Genomic DNA, 21,494 nt, shown 5'->3' with positions numbered 1-21,494 from the left:
GCAACTGCTGTAAACAACCTGACTGAAAATGCACACTCCTTAATGCTGATTACAGGACAATCTCCATTTTTGTTACTGGAAGAGGTCCAGCTACCCAAATTTGTGCAGGCATCTTGGGCCACCAGGACAAGAAGTGATCCTAAACATCTTCAGAGTAGGAGCAGTTGACTATTAATAGGAAGAGTGAGCACCTGTCAGGCATCCAAAGTAGACACCAACCTGCTCTATATCTCTTTGCTTCTGAAAGATTTCCGTATCTTTCACTAAGGACAGAAAAGCAGGTTTCCAACAAGTCTATCATGGAAAAGTTAACAGCACCAGTTCACCAGAATCCTATCTATTGCTTTTCAAATATGCTTATCTGGGGCATGTAAGGGAAAGGAGTTGCAAGACTTAAATCCTTAGAAACGGAATACGCTAGACTACCCAAATCTTCAGCAATATGAAAGCTTTCTGCAATGTTATCTCAGTCATGTTAGAAAATCCTATGATCAGTGGCTTCTGATAAGTAGACAAGATGAAGCTCAAACACTTTCCTACTGAACAAATACACACTAACATAGGACAAAGTACATATTTTCTTTGTAGCTAGCACTCAATACAATGACTGAACTTGGTAGACTAACCAGACCCACACAGCAAAAGGTGCACATTTCAGGGAAACCGAGGATCACAACCTTTACTTCCACAACCATTCATTGGGAAAGGAATGAGATAAGTAAAGTGGCACTGAAATCTAAATCTAAGAATTTGAAGAAAGCATTTGTTGCTCTATAACCTCTAACACAAGCTAGATGATCTAGTGTGAGATGACGTATAAGCATTATGAACTCAGAATACTACTTTTTAACCATTCAGTAAAGAAAATCTTTTCCTAGGACTGTTGGTTGAATATAAAGATGCTACCTAGAGTTAAAGGCCAGCCAAGCACTTTCTAAAACTAGTGGTTTTTAGAACTTTTGGATTTTCAGTACCTTGCACTCAGAGTTAAGTCTGCAAGCAGCTTACTTGGGTTGCTAAACAAACAAAAGAAAAAGTACCTAGAAAACATTCCCCCTTAAAGTAGAGCTGTAGGATTACCAACTATACGTCTTCCTGTACGAATTACCAAATTATTTACCTTTGCAAGGTCTTCCTCTATAACATCATTTCTCATTTGAGCAGCATCCAACTGAGTATAGAATCGCGCACCAATCATAGGCATGATATCATTTACACTGCGAAGCCTGTTTTGGTCAGTCAGCAAATACCTGCCAAAATATCCCCACCCCCAAAAGATTACTTAAACATGCTGCAAGTGCCAGAGAGTTCGTCCTATTATGACTTTACAACTATTGACCCTGATGTCTATTTAATATGAGTTGACAATTTGTGTTTAATTAAAAAGATATTAACGAAGAAAATATTTGTGTTAATTTACTTCTACATTTCCAGACAGTTATTTGTATTAGCTAGGATTGTGCCTTCATGGAACTTCTTAGTTCACTCCACTCAAACATTAAGAGCATACCTGAAAAGAGGGAAGGATGCAAAGATTCAGATTTTCATGCAATTGTGTTTCAAATGAGAGAGGGGACAGATTTCTCTACTTTCCCCTCTTAGGCTGCAAGAGCAGAAATAATGACTGTACTGAAGAACACCACAAAATAATACACGACTAAGAAAAGCTAGTGTTCAAGTCTTTGGTCAAAAAGGAAATGTGCCTATTCTTTAATATCTTCTGAAACTGTGAAAATGTGAGATAAGACCAGGATATTGCTATGGTAGATAACAGGCAAGAAACCCAGTACTGAAGATTACTTATAAGGCTTGCGTGGTGGTGTGTTTCTTTTTTTGTTGTTGTTTTTCATTTGGGGTATGTGTGTTTGCTTTGTATAGTTCTTTAAAGTTGAATAGTAACTTCTTATTAGGAGCTTTAACAACACTCTAATAAAGCAAGGGCACTGATTTTTATTAGATATACCATAAAAATACGCATTATATAAATTAACTTTAAATGATAATGCTTAATAATGCACTGGCTATGCAGACATTCAATGACAGTTCTACCTTATTTGCAACTGAAAATATTATTTTGACTTTTTCATCTGTATGTTAAGGTAATTTCCTTTAAAAGATGTATTTTTATTATTATTTTGTTTAAGACATTGGCAAATAAATGTAGTAGCAAACTTACAAAATCAGATTCTTCAGATCAGAGGAATAGTTGATTGTCACCAGTTCCATTGCTTTCTGCAAATTCTCTCTCTGAATTCCTGATAAAGAATTGCACGCCAAAGCCAACACAACTTTCCCCAAGGAGATCAGATCTGCTTGCTAACAGGGAAAACATGCACAGATAAGATTCATAGTATAGATAAATATTACCTACAGAACTAGATGGCATTTAAAGAGATCATTCTTCAGTAACCTTTGAAGGACTTGAGCAACTGAAGTGCTATAGTTCAATACAGCTGTCCAAGTGGTTAAAACATACAGAGGAGAATTTGTCCTGATCTCCTGTTTGATACCTAAGAGTTTCAAGATAGTATATTTACCCTCGAATGCTTAAAATCCACTTTTTTTTAGCTTAATGATAGTACCAGAGCAAAATCTTCTGTAGTGAGCAGAAGCTCTACACAAAGAGGTTTTCCTAACCACTCATGCACTGCCTGCTGAGGAATCAAGTATTTGGTAGCAAATTGCACAAGCCTTCTCGGCACAAGACACAGAAATAAGTATCAAGGCTTATTCATTAAAACAGAAACATGTCCTACCGGAACCTAGCAGCTCATGTTTTTGTTTTAACAAACAGATCATAGATTTTCATCTCTAATGGCCCGTGTGAAAAGATACGAACTGCCTGAAGTAACTAGACAGGAACAGACCTGTAAGGCTAACAACTGGAGCGGCATCCCATTTTGTGAAGAAATCCTTAGCATTACAAACCCCTTTCCTTAGAGTAAAGCTTCTCAAAAAAAAAGAAAAAGCAGCTGCATAGACTTTGTCACAACAGAAAATTCTACCCATTTTGATTTTACAGGTAGAAGGACAGCCACAAGAAGTTACTGCAAAAAGCTACACCAGACTTGAAGTCACCTCTGAAAGCAGAAGCCTAATTTAGTAGCAGACAGTACTCTTCATAGCAAAAGCTGCCTGATTTTCTCTACAGAAACTTTCAGGTGCACGTAACTTGGCCAAACTTGAAACATTTGCAGCTTTCCATATTGGATGCCTGCTTCAGACTGAATTTAAGAGTCAGATTTCCTGACTTTCCTCTTAGAAAAGATATTTTTGCAAAAGCTAAGAGGTGAATGCTACTATTTGTTGTGAATGTCAACTCCATATTCCGGATGAAAAATGTTTTGCAAAGAACATTGTCACGCAGGGAGTATACCTGCTGTCATTTCTGTTAGGAAGGTCAGAAATTTGGCAGTACAGAAACATTGAAAGTTCTGTTTAGAATTTGGCTGCTAAAACTTTAGGAAACTCCCGAGATGGTGGATTTGCCACGGCCCCTCACAGCTGTTCCACCCAGAGGGGTAGGTAGCTGTGTTTGCGGCTTCCTTTGGCTGCAGCAGCTGAACAGAGCTTTCTTTCCCTTCGGGCACATCTTCCAGATGTTGAGGCACCGAGTAAAGAACACGTTTCCAGGTCTCTGAATGTCCCTGCTGTTTCTGTATCAACTGCTAACGTATGATTAAGCAGCACAACTTAAACATGGATAAGCAATGTGACATAAGTTTAAAAGCATGGAACAGGGCAGTCATTAATGAAGACAGAAACAGGACACGGAAAATAGGACAGCAATAAAGACAATGCATGGAGAAGATGTGATTGGCATTTGTTAGACTTGACTTCCTAAGGAACCAGGAATTCCTGAGCATCAGTATTGCTTTGTACTTTGGCAAAGAGAAATGAAAAAGACCAACAAGGTGGGAACCTACTTGCTGCCACTACTAAGCACAAACAGTTTGAGCAGCAGATGATACTGCTGTTGTACGAAACAGAAGAACCTTGCTGATAAGGTATCTGCACTGAGACATCTTTACCCCGTGCAATGGTATTTTTGTTATTTTGCTTGTTTGTTTCCAAAAGACTTGAGAGAAATATGGAAGTATCTGTATTAACGTTATCTTCTTTCTGCAGTCTCCTACTTAGAAGCTTCCAACTTCTAATAATTGTTAAGGAGGTATCTTATATAAATGCTTTTCACCCAACCCTGACAAATATACCCAAAGCATAAAACTTAAGGAAAGACCCTATGGAGAAATAGTCTCTTTACATAGTTGCTTTCATAATACAGATTGCATTAGATTTTTAAAAATGGTTGAGAAAGAGGTCTATGTTAGCTTCAGCTAGGAAATTCTAAATTCAGACTTTTATTTATTTTCAAAGAGTTTTCTTTATTTTGCTAAGTACACCTAACAGAAAAATGGGCAGAGATAATACAACACACCAATGCAGCCTCAAGCACACAGTTCCAGTTACAACCAATGCTTAACTTGTGTTTTGGTCGAAAAACGGTTTGGATTCATCCCGTTAATTTTAGGGATTTAAACTTGAAGTTACTCAGTTAAGAGTCTGATCAATTGAAGATCTCTGTATTCCACAGGACAATTCAGATTTTAAGCAAGCTGAATCACTCCCTGAAGATGCCTCGCTATTCACTGACAGCTAAAACCCTGAAATAAAGTGTTATTACAATGTCCAGTGTACGAATTCTTACAAGAGCACAGAAGTACACAGATTATTATTTTTTTCTTGTGTCTGATTAGATAATGGAATGGACATCTGGATTTATGGATTTCAGATTCCTATTTCAGAAGGGATCAAACTGCCATCCACTGACAAACTCTATCCATGCAGACAAGGTAAAAACATCCCAAAAGCACACCATCTTTCTGCAAGGAAAAGAAAGCCATATATTCCCATTAAGTCTTACCCTCCTCTCTGAAAAAAAACTAATTCAGATCTTGCTGCTTCAAGGCAGAGGAAGTTTAAAGGATGCAAACAAACTGCTAGACTTTTTTTGAAGCAGGGACACTAGAAGTAAGGAGTACTCCTGCAGTAGCTTTACCGGTTAAAGGTACACATCAGATACGATCCTTTCTCTGCTTATGCTCCGTGTCATGCTTTTCACATATTTAAGGGTCACGAGCCATTAGCTTGCCAGAAGACTTTTGCTATGGTAACTATCAACAGTGACTATTAAAATCATACTAAGTCAATTCACAACTTCAAAGAAAACTACTACATTTTTTAAGTACAGGTTGCCTTTTGTTCAAAAACATATCTTGCATGCAACTAATGACCATTTAAGTAACAATTCAATTAGTAATAACTGTAACCTGTAACAACCTTTCTTTTTTATCTCTTGAAAAACTTTGCAGGTAAAGATTGTATCACCATCATCTAGGGTCATTGATGGAAATATAAAGTAGCATTAGACTAAAAAATAGCCTCAAGGAGATACCCTCAGAAACAGCCTTCTTCATTAACGGTTTCCCTGTTATCAAATGAATTTTAAATATGTCAGTGAGCAATTTAAAAGTTAATTTAATAGGTATTCTTTCTGCATGTTAATGTTAAAAAGATATACGCTCCTGTGCCAAAAGCCCTCAAGATATATGAGCATTTTATACAGTTGGCTGCATCAGCGAGACATGTAAGCTAGTCAAATAAATCACATTTTTTGACAAGATCCATCTTCCATAAGTTCTTTGAAACTGACACTTCGTTTATCCTGTTCCAGTGCTGTGCTTGGATCAGTATCAGCTCAATCACTAATTCTGTAGATTTGCTTGTCCTTTTAAGTACTGGAATTGTACTTAAGTCCCTCCAAGTTCCGAGATTATTTATTAATTTTGAAGTCAACATCAAGACTTTAGATGCCTCTTCTGCTAGTTTATTTAAATCTGGGGAGGTGTATGTGAAAATTATTTTCGTTTACTACATTAAAAATATTTACTTTGAGCAAATGTAACCTTACAGCCCTTGTTATATCAATAGAACCTATGTTTTCTCTTCATTTCATACAGAGAGAACTGTTTCATTTTTATTCCAATACAGCAGTATTTATTAAACCTATTGTTTCCTGTATCACCATTTACAGTTTTACCACCTGAATCTAGTAACTGACACATGACTTAAAGATTCAGGGGAGGGAGGCAGGATGGGGAAGCAATTTCTACAGGTCTAAGCATCTTGTTTTTAATGTAAGTGACCATTCATATTTCATTTATGTATTTTTAGTTTCCTTTAAATCTTAAATGATCATGTAAGCTAACATATTTAACACAGGCTCTGAAAAACAGCCTGTGAAGAACAATTGCAATCCTTTTGCATAGCCCTTCTCTGTTGTGGCCTAACTCTTTCCTATCTATATTAACAATGGGAAATAGCCAGAAAGTGACAAATGCTAACAAAAATACCTTCCTCCACTGAAGACAGCAACAAGGAAATGCATATTAGCTGGGCAGTAAACCAACAGATAACCTACATTTTTTACAGTCCCTGAGGAATTCAGGAACTGGGTCATGGATCGAGAGGAAAAAGGACAAGCTGCAGCTGTTATTTTGTAGTGTTATCTGGCTAGGGCAAACAAAGGTAGAGTGTGATAAACGACTTCTGAATTTCAAGGAATTAACTCAGTCCAGAATCTCTGAAGGAACAAAATGGGTTATGAAAATCTAGCCTTTCTAGAGGAAGCAACAAAAAGGAGGTAATGCAATGTTTTCTATCTCCAGCGTACGTCTTCCACACAGAAGAGTACTTCTCTACTGGTTTAGTGGTGATACTTGAATAATCTGGATAATAAGAATGAATAAAGCATGCAAACAAGATGTGTATCTAAGCAAAACTAGGTGTTAAGAAAGTTAGTTGCCAAATGTTGGGCTGCTATGGTACTAAATGCTTCTGACAGTTTGGCATACCCGCAAGTATTTTCAGATTTGTACCTCCAAGTACGTTAAATATTTTGCTTTAAAATTACTTGAATGCCATAATATCTCAGAAGGATCTCTTCTCTTGTTGCTATTAAAGTAAATTTAAGGAATTATTTAGATCATAATCTCGCCACAGTTTTATGAATGGAATCCCTCACTTACTTGCATCCCTGTATCCTCTCAGTTGGTTTCTATTAAATTATTACCACAAGCCCATTGACGTGTATCTGGTGGGGCACAGGAAGGATCCTTTGATGTCCTACCAGAAGTACACTAAAAATTGCTTTAGTGTATTATTTAAAAAAGTTGATATGTTCTAGGACAAGGTCTCCAATAAGCTAGTTTCTGCCTGGCCAAAGTTCAAACATCTCATTTATTACTGGAAGACTCTGAATGAGCAATTTTCTCACAGTGAATAAGCTCAATTAATGAAAATAAATTAAATCCAACTCCCTACTGTAGTCTTTCTCTCCCAGTATGGACAGGGTACGTGATGACTGCTGAAGCAATGTACTTTACCCTGAGGGGAAGTTAGGGAAAGAGGCACTCCTGTACACAGTGATGCTCCAGATGACTGTGGAACAGTTTTTGTTAAGTCTAAAGGGATTCTTCTTAATTCACGAATTATGCAGAGTCCACACTTCAGAGAACGCCAGGAGAGCACGGAAAAACTAGGAGCCTAAAATAAAGATACACTCGAATCTTTTAGGAGTGAGGAGAAGGCCTAAATGCAGATATTTTAAAAGATCTTTTCCTCCTCTGTTTACAGTCATTCATCACTTAATTATTTGTTAAAACAAAGGAGAAAGAGCAAAAACTGCTACTGAAACATTTTCTGATCTCTATCACTAAATACAAGATTTTTCTTCCTCTTTCTTTAGAGATCTGTGATTCCAACCATTTCTGACTTCAGTTTGTTAAATACTAACAGTTTGACCTGTTCTGTGAGTTTGCTGAAGTTTCAGAAGCAGAAGATAGCAAAATGAGCTTTCACATTTCTAAGTTACAAACAAATTCAAACAAAGATCAAATCAGGAATAAAAAAATAGTTATTTAGAGATAGTTATACCAGACTACGATTCAACTAAAATATTCATCTGCCAAAAGGAATCACATTGGTTTTCTGTACTCTCTGTGCCAAGACACCAACCTCAATAGAGCACTGTTGTCTTACCTGAAACTGAGCCATTAATGCCAGTGGATTATTTTGACTGTTGTCAAATGTTAAAACATCAAAGATTCCAACACAATTAACTCGTAACCTTTGGGAACGAGAAAAAAGAAAGTGTCAGTAAGTTTTGCTGTTTACTCCATTTTTCCCCAAAATATTCATACCTTTCCCCTAATATTCACATGCTTTAATATGACAAAAAGTTATCTTAGTATTTCACAAACTATTATGAAGCAGAAAATACTGATTTTACTGTTTGATATAGTGCAACAGACAGCCTTGTATTACAAATAAATCAATAAGTTTCTAAGCTGGCACTGGTGGATCTCAACTGTACCTTGAGGATAGTGCATAAATCTTCCTGAAATGTGTTTAAATAGAACTTTACAAGTTCTAGCACATTTTCAATTGACATGAGATATTAATAGAACTTCTTAATCAAGCCTTTGCTATTTTGCTAAAAAGCTGCGTGGTTAACAGATATCATGAACACAGACCACAGTATACAGTGAAAATGAATACTTTCTTGCCTTGTTTTGCCAGTTACAAGAATCTTTGTTGGATCCATAACTCGGCATGCTAGTCCTGCTGTATGAATGGTCCGTAAGGCAGAGCTGAGCTGCACAATATATGCCCATATCAACGACTCTGGAAGCAATCCCGCATGCTGCCGTGGTAGAGGTCCATCATGCTGACCTGGAGGAAAAAGACTAAGCATCAACAGATAGCTACTACATATAATTACACTTAGAACGTATTGAATTATACAGTTAATTCACATACTCTTTTCATTGAGCTTTTAATCAACAGTACTCAAAAAGACAGATACCACCTATTGCGCTATAATGATTTTTGTTTAATTTTTGGAAGGGCAATAAACTTTAAAACACTGCAAACTCACTGGACATTACTATTTTTGCTCATATTCAGGAAAACTATGCTGATTTTTAAGTTTAGGATGAATATTCATTACAATAAGAGCACCAGTTAAAAATTCCTGGAATTGCTGAACTGGAATCGTACGTATTTGAGAAGTAAAAATACTAGTGTTGTGAAAAAACAAGCAAATATCACAGCAATTGCAACAGATCCTGTTTCATCTCCTTTACTGTAGGAAGGTAAGGAAGTCAAACATTCTACATCTGATAAAACTGAGGGAAATACAACAAACTAGTTTCAAACTATATGAGCAGAGTGGAAGATTCTGTGGCTAAACATCGTTGAACACAACTTTGTCCACCATCTCTGACACAACTCGCTGACAAGTCATCACTCTACAATGCATTTAATGGGCCACCTGAAAGCAACGCATCCCCCAATTTCTAAATGGATTCATAGTCCTCCTTTCTGAAGTAAACTAATCATTTGCAAACACACAAATTCCATACTGCAAAATTGTTTCCCAGTAACACTAAGCCATAGATGAAAAAAGATAGTTAATAGATGTTATTTTCCCTAAGATGCCTTTAATACAAAGTTGTTACAGTTTGCATTGCACAAATCTCAAATAAAATATATCAAAACCAAAATTCCTCTCCAAACATGTTCCTTGTTGTTTTGTGTTTTTTTCCGCCCCACCACAGCGTTTCCCTATCCATGCATTTGCTTAAAATAAGTTTGGGTGCATGTTTATGTGCCCCTGCATGGGTACACACACGCCAAAAAATGAAATATTACAGAAAGCTTTACTTAAAAATTTTACTAGTTTGGGGTGATGGGCTGAAGATATTCCCAGTTTAAAAAAAAAAAAAAAAAACACTAGGTCATTTTGCAGGTTTAAGGTGTTTTGATTTAGATTATGAAGGTCAAGACACTGTCTCCTTTAAATAGCATCAAGCCTGGCATGTCTACTGAAGGCTGAATATAATGAGATATTCTTTGTGTCTTTTTTTTTGGCCTCCTGATGAATCATTATGCAAATCACTTCCCACAAACCAGCATACCAGAAGTCTCACGTAGCAAACTCCCCACCAGCCCCCATGATTCCCTCTTCAGCATGAGAAAAATTATAAGATGTGAGACATAAGTTCCTGTATTAATCAAGTCTTTTTTTTCTAACCATTAGTTGCTATTATAGAGTATACTTTACTTCTGGTAAACAGCAACATGTCATATGTTTAGCAGGAATAAATATGTAACTGTCTTATGAACCTTTATGTATAAAATAAATACGTGCAGAACAGAAGTGTTGCTATAATATTCTGAAAAGAAAAAAGCCAGAACTTGAGGGTTAGTTTTCTGCATGTGTTTAAGAACACTTGCCCTTTGATTTCCAGATTAAAGGCAATGTAACCAAGAGTACATTCAAAAAAAAAAAAAAAAAAAAGAGCTGGGAGATCACACCTTTCTGTCAATGAGAAAATCTCAGTTAAGTACAAGAAGGACACTGAGGCCCTGGAGAGTGTCCAGGGAAAGGCTCCAAAGCTGGTGAAGGGCCTGGAGCACAAGTCCTGTGAGGAGCAGCTGAGGGAGCTGGGGGTGTTTAGTCTGGAAAAGAGGAGGCTCAGGGGAGGCCTTATTGCTCTCTGCAGCTACCTGAAAGGAAGGTGTGGGTTGACCTCTTCTCATAGATAACTAGCAATAGCACTAGAGCAAATGGCCTCAAGTTGTGCCAGGGGAGGTTCAGGTTGGCAATGAGGAGACATTTCTGCTCAGAAAGAGCAGTCAGGCACTGGGACGGGTTGCCCAGGGAGGTGGTGGCGTCACCGTCCCTGGGGGTGTTCAAGGAGAGGTTGGACGTGGTGCTTGGGGACATGGCTCAGTGGGTGACAGGGGTGGTAGGGGATGGTTGGACCAGGTGATCTTGGAGGGCTTTTCCAACCTTAATGATTCTAGGATTATTTTACTACTGGAAAGAGTTGCTTGTGGCTACAGCTAAATCTAGGCTGCTGCTTTCAGGCTGGTTGGCTGCAGCCTTCATTCCCCTACGCTAAAGGTACTAGCTAAAACACTTGAAAAATCACTTTGAAATGCCCTCTTACGTATCTATCTGCTCAAAACAACCAACATTGAAGGCAGTCCAGTTAGCAGTAATGCTGGTTATGAATTATGTCCATTAAGGCCTACCAGGCCTGCTACAGATGGCACCTGAGCAATGACCCAAGGATATTAGACTCAAAAGCTCACTGTGCAAGTAAAGCACACAGCTAAAAGCTTACCAAAAAAGTGCTAAACAAGTTGAAAAAAATGTTACAAAACCATTAAGAAAAAGTTACAAACATGATTAAAATTCTTAGCCCAAGAAATGGTATTTTAGAGGTTCATGGTTGATTTTAAGGAGGCTTCCCACCTCAGGTTGAACCCACAGCCACAAACTTGATAAGTTTCAGATTATCTCTTTCCTCTGGTGCAGGACAGACTTGCTTCTGTCGGAGCTTTCACCTCTGGATGCAGTACATAAATGCTAATGGGGAAGATTAAAAATGTAAGAACTGCCATTCCAAAAACACGGGTAGTCCATTACCTTCCTTCCTACATTAAAATGAACTCACTGCCTTATTTTTATTTATTTAAAATTCAGTGTTATAATGTTCTCAGCTGAGCAAAATGTGCAGCATACGCTTAGCACTGGTGGTTGTCTTTTTTTGAAGAAAAAAGACATTAAAATGAAGTGCAGTTACCCATTATGAGGATGAACCTAGGGATAGCCCTGGGACAGGACGAAAGAGCTGGGACCCCAGCAGCAGGACCTGTTTTACGTATTCAGTCAGGAACATGGTCACAGAGCATGCTAACACACCCTGTTCTCATCTGACATTTATGAAAAAATCAGAAGTCTAATGAAAGATTTAGCTGATCACTAAATTGAACCTGTCAGGCCTATAAATCAGTCTTTTACATTTAGAACTGTGAATTTAGGTTTTAGTGTTCCTTGGCTATAATACTGGAAGTAAGACACATGCAGTAGCTTTCCTTTCTGCCCCCCTTCTCCAGAAGGGACCTGGGCTTCAGTTTTACATTTCCCAATTTTCTATATACAGAAAGGTTCTGAAATACTAATGCAGCACTACAAATCATAGGAAAAAAAAAAAGATAGCAAAAACTTGATTTGACTTGGAAAGAGTTGCAGCTTTTGGCAGAGGTATTTTAGGATAATTGTTCCATATTTTTCATCAGAAAAGCTGAAAACTGAGCAAAACAGTGTTTACAGTATCTAAAAGTAGTACTTCTAGATTTTGGTTAGCTTTGTGTTTTCAATAGGATACAAGATATTTTCATCTTCTTTGTTTTTAGAATGTCTGTAGATAGAGACATCACGTTGCTTTTAAATATTCATATATGCTTCCTGCTTATCATAGTCCAACTACACAACTTAACTTATTCTAAAATGAAGAGATATCTTCTGAAAAAATACTCAGTGACTGAAGATGCAAAAGCTACAGAGCCAATAAAGTCCACGTTTCTGCATCAAACACTATTATTAATAATGTATCCAAAGGAACTCAAGGTCCAGGAAGCTTGCCTACATTCATCAGAAAGTATTCAACTGCCATAAAGCAGAATCTGTGGTGCTGAAAACTACTGCTAAGTGCATGCACACCGTACTTAATAACTCGGTATTTTTCATACACAGACCAAAGGACATACAGGGGCATGCTCACCTCTGATGCCGATACCTCAAAAAACTCATCAGGACAAAGAAAATACCTAACTGGCAGCAATATCGAGTCACTGTTTATTTGTCACGATTTTCTAGCTATTAGCTTTAAAATACATGCATTCAAAATGTGGTTTAGTTATTGGAAGGTTAAGAAAAAAAGGTTCCAGGACTTTTGTGTTAATTTGCTAAATTAAAGGGAATAGCATTTCTGCAGATATAAATGTATTAACGTGTACTATAATCTGAAACATTGATACCAGAAAGGTGGAGAAAATGGAAGTTTTGGAACAACAGATTTAATGTTAAGTTTAGACTCTTGATAAAAATGAAAGTGCCTTGAAGAAATATGAGGAATGAGAATAAAAAGGGAATTATTCAAATAAATTATTCCAAATTAGCTGAAAAGAAGATTGCTGATTTGAAAACTTGTGAACATTTAGTTGAATATTACAGAACAGCATCAGATTATCACTTTATCACCTGGAGAAGGAATATTTCATTGCAAAAAGAACAACACAAAAAATAAATTGTATAGATTTCAGAAATTAAGACATTTGCTTAGAGGTGTTTAGAATAAAAATAAATGTAAGCTGCTGCTAATTTTTTTCCACACAAAATTCCTTCCAAAGAAGTACTGTAACAGGATCTGCAAATAGCATGGCAAAAAGAAAAACCCAAGACTGATCACACTGACACCAAAAGTGACATGCAAGACAGCCATGTAAAAAAAAAAAAAAAAAAGAAAAGAAAAACAACAAACAAACAAACATAATCCTCAGCCTTTAACCATCAAAGTCTATTGTTGCCAACTGGAGTGTTCAACATAAATAAGGTTGCATACCTGAAATCAAATTCTCTGAGTTCACTGATCAGGTTGGCAGAGTTGTGCCTCCTAAAACCTTAAAAGCAATTGCACTAATCTGGGCCTCATGCTGCAGAGTACCCAACTTCCATCCATTCCCCTGCTTCTCTTGGATGTCTCCTCTAGGCAGGCAGACGGCCAAGAAATTCTGTGAGGGGATGGAGAAAGGATCCATGAAGGCAGGCAATTCCGAGAAATCAAGTATGCAATCTTATTTTTCTCTCTTAAATTGCTCCTTCTACTGAGGATCAGACTAGAAAGCACAAGTTACCAAAAAAGAAAAGCCAGAGCAAAGATGTGCAGAAAGATTTGGCAAAACTGGTGAACTGCAGGGGATTTTTTTCTAAATTAAAAAAAAAAAAAAAAAGACTGGAAGAGCCACAGGCAGGAGTGAGTTATCAGAACTTTGAGATATTAAAGGAGGATGCAATAGTATGTTTTAATGAAATCAGACTTTCTCCTGGCTGAACAAAAATTGATGCCTTATTTTCGGTTTCAAAGACTACCCTTACCTAAAGAAGAAATTTGCACTGGGTCAAATAGGTAGCCTGCTTCAATGATGTACGCTAAAAATCAAAATAGTAGCTCACAATAAATAACAGATCATGAACACAATATTTTGCTATCTTCCAGTGTTTTGCAGCTCTGAGACCTCCTGATGGTCTTTGCAGTTAACAATTCAAATTATTCCTCTTCTGTGAGTAAGAATACTTTCCCCTCGAACACAGGCAAACATCCACAATAACTTGTGACAAATTTATATGACTTAATTATTTTTACCCTGGTTTTGAATTTGCTGCCTGGCTAGGCATTTGCCAATCCCTAGTTTTTGTAAAAAAAGAAAAGAAACAGAAAAGAGTTGCTGCTTTTTTATTTTCCCTGATGATTTCCAGAGACCTACCATATTCCAGTCATTTTCAACCCAATCTTCCTCTCCCATCTTCAAGAGCAGAAGTACTATCCCATTTTGCTGTTCTTTGTATTGATGCTATTCCATGTCTTTGATTACCCCTGTCACCTTTGAGCTTTTTATGTTCCTTTATGTTAGTCAAAGTGGCTAAAGTTGACCACAACTACAGGTATTAGATTTGTGATACAACCACATCTTAATTACAGCATCTTTTACTTCATTGTTTACTCTTTTCTTAATCTGCAACAATTCCAAATCCATATTCAAGAGGACAGTATTTCCCTTGATTCATTTAACTATAACCCTAGATCTATTTTTCAGTTGTAACAGCCATGACAGTGGCCATCAATTTATACTTAAAATTAGGATTATTTTCCCTCAGTCTCTTCACTTTACATTTATTACACTGAACTTCATCCCCTAGATTTTTTGCCAAGAGTTCCAGTCCTGTAAAATCCTTCTGCAATCTATCACAATTGGCCTTTGTTTTTAATCAATCAAAATAACTAGGTTTTGTCAGCAAACACTGACAGAGCATTATTTATCTTCAATATGGATAAGTGAATGTGTTAAGAAATAGAGCTCCCAGCACATTCTTGTGAGACTCCATCAGTGACCTCCCTTCACTGTGAAAGTCAACTGTTCACTCTGTTTCTTACCTTCCAACCAGTGATTAACCTAACTGAGGACTCCTCTTATTACCACTTAGTTTTGGGGTGTTTTGTGTTTGTTGTTTTTTGTTTTTTTTTGTTTTTTTTTGTTTTTTTTTTGGTGGTGGTGTTTGTGGTTGTTTTTGTGTTTGTTTTGTTTGTTTGTTTTTTAAGAGATGTCATTAAAAATGCAAGATGATATCTACTGGATCTACCTTCAAAGATCTTCAATATATTAATGAGGCATGACTGCCTTTTATATATATTATATTATATATATTCTCTTCCAGTGTGACAAATGAATGTGTCCAAAATAATTTTATTATACATTTATTAATTTATCTAAGGCAGACATCAATCTTCTCTATGTAATACTCTAGAGAGGTGTAAAAACATAACAAGGACTGATTTACATGGAAATTGAAAACCACAGGTGGGAGACACTCAGAAGTCTAGTCCTGCACATAACCACTATTAATCTAGCAGTGGGCGTTCCATGTTTATCCTACCAAATGAGTTTCACATCAAGATCACTGTATTTGTAATTACATTCTTTGACTTGCCACAAGATATGACAAGCTAATCTAGTGTTTCTTCTGTCTTGAGACATTACCACCAAAACCAATGGTGGAACTCAAGTTCCAACTTATATTAGTTCAGTGCAAAGCCAGTGTGAACTATTCAATGTACAAGGGACCTAACAAGCCTTTGAATGTATATTCACATGCTAATAATCCATTATACTTTGATCTACCAGATAGCCAAATGAGGTTTCCCAACCTTTGAAAGAGATTGAATTCACAAGTAAAGGCTCTAATTTCAAAAGCCACAATAAAGTAGAAACCTTAGTTTTGGTTCTCTTTAACAACTGGCCACCTAAAGACAATTAAGGCAACATCTACACTAATAAACAAGGTCAGGTCACAGGCATCATTAGTGTCCCCTCTTCATCCATGTGCTAGATCTGATTTCAAGGTTGGTCCAGGTGAGAGGACATTGGGCCATGCAAGCTCCAAGGGTACTCTCCAACCCAAAATTATTCTGTGATACTTTTCAACTGTTAGCATGCTTTGTTCTCAGCATGGTAATGGCCTGTAACAGTTTTGGCCTGCTGCATTCCTGACAACACCTGAATTCACTCTGTGGGACTGTATGGGTCAAGAACTGGTTCTAATAGCATGATTGACAGCATACTATTTTGCGGGGGGGGAAGAGTTTAGCCACATGGATATGAACTCCACTGGGCCACATAATAGGTGGTGACAGGTTTTGCTTATTAATGTAGATGTAGCCTGAACGACTCCTTTGAAGTCAGAGCATACATCTGAAAGAGAAAAAAATCAGACCTATGATACGGAGTTTCTGTCAGAAAATAATACATTAAGAGACTTTCTCTGTCCATTTCTTGTCTTCAACTAGTACTTCATATTTCAAAACATTAAACAAAGCGCTGCCTAAAATTAGTCCTCAGAATGCTTTACAAAAAAGGTATTTTATAATTGGAGAACACCTCAACAAGCATCACACTGACAAAGCATACATCTCTTACAAAAGATCTCCAGGGTCGGGTGTCACCCTGTGACAGACCTGCAATTAGGACCCAGAGCTTGTTTCCCAATCCCCTGTGCAAACCTGTTACCCTGCAGACAAAGAATTGTAAATTTCTTTCCAAACTGACTTTAATTTTGCAAATGAATTGATGTCAAATGTGACCAGGAGAAAAAGCTGTTCATTTACCTTAGGTGAAAAGTTTAACTCAAGCAAAAAGTTTTTAAAAAATATTCAAAAATTTCATTCAGAAATGGAAAATGAAAAAAATTCTGATCCCAACCAGCTTATGTGATATGACAAAACTGATTAGCTAAAAAATTAAGACAACTACTACTTGAAACTTGAAAAATTAAGACAACAACTACTTTTGATCATTTATTTACTAATCAAGCAGTGGAAATAGTTTACAGAAATATTGTATGATAATGTGTTTTCTTACCCCATTTTCTTTTCGTGAAATAGGCATCAGCACTAGGGTCATTGAAGTGTCTGCTCATCATAGTCTCTCCTCCAGCATGAAAATCATATGCAAACACAAGAGCTTAAAAATAGAAACATGTGACAATTACTAACTCAAGCATATCTAGAAGAAAGTCTAAACACATCAGTTGGGGAAAAAAAAAACAAAAACTTACAATGTTCTCCAAATGCTTTAGTGGTAAACACTTCACGCAAGGTTACTATATTTGAGTGCTGAATTTTTTTCCACATGTCAACCAATACCATGCATTTTGTGTTAACAAGACGAAAACCTAGAAAAGACCAAAAACACGGTTTAAAATGTACTGTTTGGGGGGAAAGGGATTTTTTTTTTCTTCTGAAATTACTGAAAAGCAATTAAACATTAAAATAAGACTAGCATACCTAGCAGCACTAGTCCTATGGGATCTTCTTGCTCTCTTAAACCCCACAGAATAATTCTATCAAAGCTGTTCTGAGCTTTACAAGTAGCTCAAAATATTTAAACAAAAATAGCACTGGCATTTAAAAAAATGTCAACTCAATTTTTCTCACCATGTATCCTCCGAAGGCAATATGGCAGATCATCTTTACTATTTACAGCTTTATAGCATGACGTAATGTACCCAAAGTTGCTTGTTTTCTGTATCCGATTGGGTGGTGGCAGTGGTTCTAAAGGAAAGAGACTGTGGTAACTGTCCACTTCCGCTGGAACTGCTAAATAAGCGTAGATACAGAAACATATTGGGTATCAGTTATCTTTGGAAAAAATATTACAAGAGTAGAGATTAAATTGGCTATGTCACTAATACAGAAGTTCATAGTATCTTTTATGTGCATGTAAAGTTAAAGTTCACTATTTCTGCTTTAATATCAATGTATGTTCCTGAAAGGGACTCCACACTGGTAACCGTCCTCATAAAAATAGTTACACCAAGTAAAAATCAACAATAGATGCAGAGTTTCATCTGAAGTTTTCTCACTTGCCTTAAAAATTCACCATTCTGAATGACATGTGTTGTGTTTTTTTCCCTGCAAAGATTCATGGATAAGCACCAATTTCCATACAGACTTCATATCATTGTAAGAACCCTATCCACACAAAAAAACAAATCTGAATATTGCATTGTAACATACTGGTTTCAAAAACAGAGAGGCACTGAAGATTTACAAATCAGATTAAGAGATTGCAAGAAGAGATACACTTGTACCTTAGCTGGGTTAGTACACCAAACTGTATTTTATACTGTAGCATGACCACACTAAACACACAGTTGAAAAGAAAGGATACTGCAAGCAAAACAGTCTGTTTAAATATAAATTGAACAGAATCAATTTTAAGTCCTCAAAAAAAAAATATACAATGAATACTATGTTCCTCTTGCCTGCCAACAAGTAGTACAAAGCCTCTCGAATAAGCCAGCCAATTTGTTTTAAAACAACCAAGTTTGCTACTATAGTATTTGAAAACACATAGTAGGCATTCCTTTAGAGGGAGGATGCATGAACAGAGTAATGCAATACTGCTTTCTATTGCCTTGATGTTTATTTTTTTTCCACTTATTTTAAGCAGTCCCCATCATTTCAGAGTCTCAAACCAGAAGAAAGTTACAGAAATAAAAAAATGAATAGAAACAAGAAACAAATTTCCTATTTCTGAAATACTTTGTATCTTGTTATCTACAGCTCAAGCTTCATGAAAGATTAAGAACAGGTGTGTTGGGTTTGTGGTTTTCTTTTGTTATTGTTTTGTTTCAAGACACTGTTAGCATTGCTGAATACACACAGTTGCAGAACAAAGTGATCACATTTTAACTTAATAAGAAATTAATAAGAAGTTCTTACCAGGAATATCAGCCTGATCAATCTGGGCCATAGTTATTAAGTGTCTGTTGATCAGTTCCTGAAGAATAAATTATGTCAAGTTTTGAACCTTATAACTCATTTCACCATCACAGGTAAATTAACAGTACACTGTCTTTGAAGTACCAGGTACTTGTACTAGAATAGCAAGTTGATGCAAATGTCCCAGGGTGGGGAAAAAAAATACTAGCTTGAAGAAGTTAATGACAATATGGGAAGTCTTTTGTACCTCCTCCCTTCAAGAAATTAGCTCTGTCATTGAAGAGGCATCTACTACAGTAAAGCTGAAATTAAGTATAGACATAGCCAACCCTCAGAGAAGGGCTCATTAACTAACACCTTTCATTTCAGTGAAAGACTTTACAACTGGATAGGATCACAGCTTAAAAGAATGCTACATAGATAATTCATGCATACTAATACATAATATGCAACAAGTAAGAATACCTAAATAGGAAATCATGGCACGCAGGTTAGATTGCAGTCACGTGTGCTGAAACCTACCCCAATCCTTCACAGAAATATATTTTTTAAATTCTTCTTTGGGAAAAGTGACTACACCTATTTTTAGTGGTTATTTCTCTTCTGCTGCTGCTGATTTTCTACTTTTCTCCACAATATGCGATTTTCCTTTAAATTCTCTATCTTACCTGTCTGAGCTCATCCGCCATGAAGAAGGAAGGTGCATTTGCTTTTGGCTGCATGTAAGCAACGTGAGGTGCAGCTGGATGGTAAATGTGATAATTTGGAAATACCTGAAAGAAAAAAAAAAAGCAGTTTTAAATCCTTAAGCACAGGGAAAATAGTTTTGTCATCCTATTAGTTTAAGCTATTGAACTATAAAATTTTCAGGCACAGTGCATGTTACAAATGCACTGCCAGATGCATTAGTTTCTTCTAGTGATGTTCACTACTGATGATTTAAATGATGCGTGTGCAACCACAACATTTTTGTAAATGCCTTTTCCCCTCCACTATGAACGTATGATTTCTTTAATCTATCAGACATGAAAGCAATTTGAAATAATTGATATTTTCTATGTACGTATCCACTAAGATGCATTAAATTGCTTTCTCTACTACGTTACAAAAACAAGACTCTATACAAGGTAAATGAAGAATACACAAAGTTCACTGGTCTTTACATTTCAGTGATCTGAGAACAATTTCAACATTTAAAAGGCCAAATCTTCAGAGAATAAGGGTTCCAGGATATTATAAATAACCTGTATAGTATTAATCAGTTCAGTCTTTGGAAGCTACATACACTTTTGCATTAAAAGCAAACATACCATTCCCGTGAGAGGTGCTGGAGTTGTATCAGTGTAGAAGTATGTCGTTCCACCCACTGTTTCCTTCTGGATCACCTGGCCAGTAGATGGAGGCTGGGAGACAGCATTAGCAACAGAAGCAGAGGCACTAGTAGGCACCATATAGTTTGCTGGGTTAGGAGTATGACTTCTTCGTCGAGGAGCAGGAGATGTGTGAGGAGTTATTTTGGGGGAATGAAGAGGAGAAGATCCTGCTGACAGCGACATTCCTTAGAGAAACAACAGGAGATACTGTTGATCAAATCTCTGTCATTGCTACAAACTTCATTACAGTCAGTTCAGAATTAAATATTACTCTGAGCAGGTGAGAAGTTTAAGGATTGGTATATCTTTATGAAGAATTAAGTGTAAAACCGTAAGAGCAAGACTGGAGCAGATACATTTTCCTGAAAAAAATAACAGAAACACAAAACTTTACGTTCAGAGAGAAAAGGGGTAAGGACTTGGGACCTACACACAAAGAACCATAAAGACAGTAGAAGGGGGGGAGATGAACCAAAATAATGCTTTGTCTGGAAGAAGAGAGTTTATTAAACCGCACAGAGAAAATATTAACAACTGCCTGACAAATGAATGTTTATGTAACAGTTACAGGAACAGTCATGAAGTTTGCCAAGCTCTAATTCACTTAACCTTACACGTGTTCATTTTACTAGAAGTAACTCCACAACTATGAATGACTATTAATGGAGTTAGTACAGCATATAAATAAGCAATACACTACTTCTAATAATTTCAGGGGAGAAATCACCTATTTTCCTGTTGTTATCAAAAAAAAAAATACCCTCCAGAAGACCTATTTGTTAAGTAAGGATAGATAGCTTCTCAGAATATGAGATCTGCTGGGTATGCATACAAATTTGTTTAAAGTGATTTTACTGATCACTGTTTACACTAGGCTTAACAGAATACTGGCAATCAAACTTTAGAAGCTTACCTTCTAAACATAGTGCGTTAGCAAGGGAAAAAAACAAGGGGAACTTGTACCACACACATGCTCTTTAGTTACCAAAAACTGATTTAGTTATTTTATTCAAGACTTATTGTATGCAAAATACTCAGACACGCCTATTTATAAAATTTTAGGTATCAAAAAGCATTTCAGGGTGCTGCTGAGGAAGAGATAACCCTTCAGAAAACTTGTAGTATTTCTGGTAGAAGATACTAGTTA

At 36.6% G+C, this 21,494-nt stretch overlaps 1 protein-coding gene across 4 annotated transcripts in view; it reads right to left on the bottom strand.

Annotated features, from left to right (window-relative positions):
- Positions 1–21,494, bottom strand: part of PAN3 (poly(A) specific ribonuclease subunit PAN3) — an 81,601-nt gene that overhangs the window by 8,901 nt on the left and 51,206 nt on the right. For 3 of the 4 annotated variants that reach the window (XM_082778662.1, XM_082778660.1, XM_082778661.1), the window contains 10 exons: positions 20,285–20,532; positions 19,643–19,747; positions 18,975–19,032; positions 17,685–17,846; positions 17,306–17,422; positions 17,110–17,211; positions 8,628–8,793; positions 8,101–8,188; positions 2,177–2,316; positions 1,121–1,250 (listed from right to left, as the gene is read on the bottom strand). In XM_082778662.1, the coding sequence (XP_082634788.1) occupies positions 1,121–1,250; positions 2,177–2,316; positions 8,101–8,188; positions 8,628–8,793; positions 17,110–17,211; positions 17,306–17,422; positions 17,685–17,846; positions 18,975–19,032; positions 19,643–19,747; positions 20,285–20,532 (1,316 nt within the window). Of the gene's footprint in view, positions 1–1,120; positions 1,251–2,176; positions 2,317–7,445; positions 7,606–8,100; positions 8,189–8,627; positions 8,794–17,109; positions 17,212–17,305; positions 17,423–17,684; positions 17,847–18,974; positions 19,033–19,642; positions 19,748–20,284; positions 20,533–21,494 lie in introns of those variants that run through there. The other variant, XM_082778663.1, reaches the window with a different exon arrangement.

The sequence above is a fragment of the Aythya marila genome (genome assembly GCF_965140915.1).
Source record: "Aythya marila genome assembly, chromosome: 1".
NCBI lineage: Eukaryota > Metazoa > Chordata > Aves > Anseriformes > Anatidae > Aythya > Aythya marila.
Note: the sequence above shows the minus strand (reverse complement) of the source record. Positions and strands in the feature narration are given on the sequence as shown.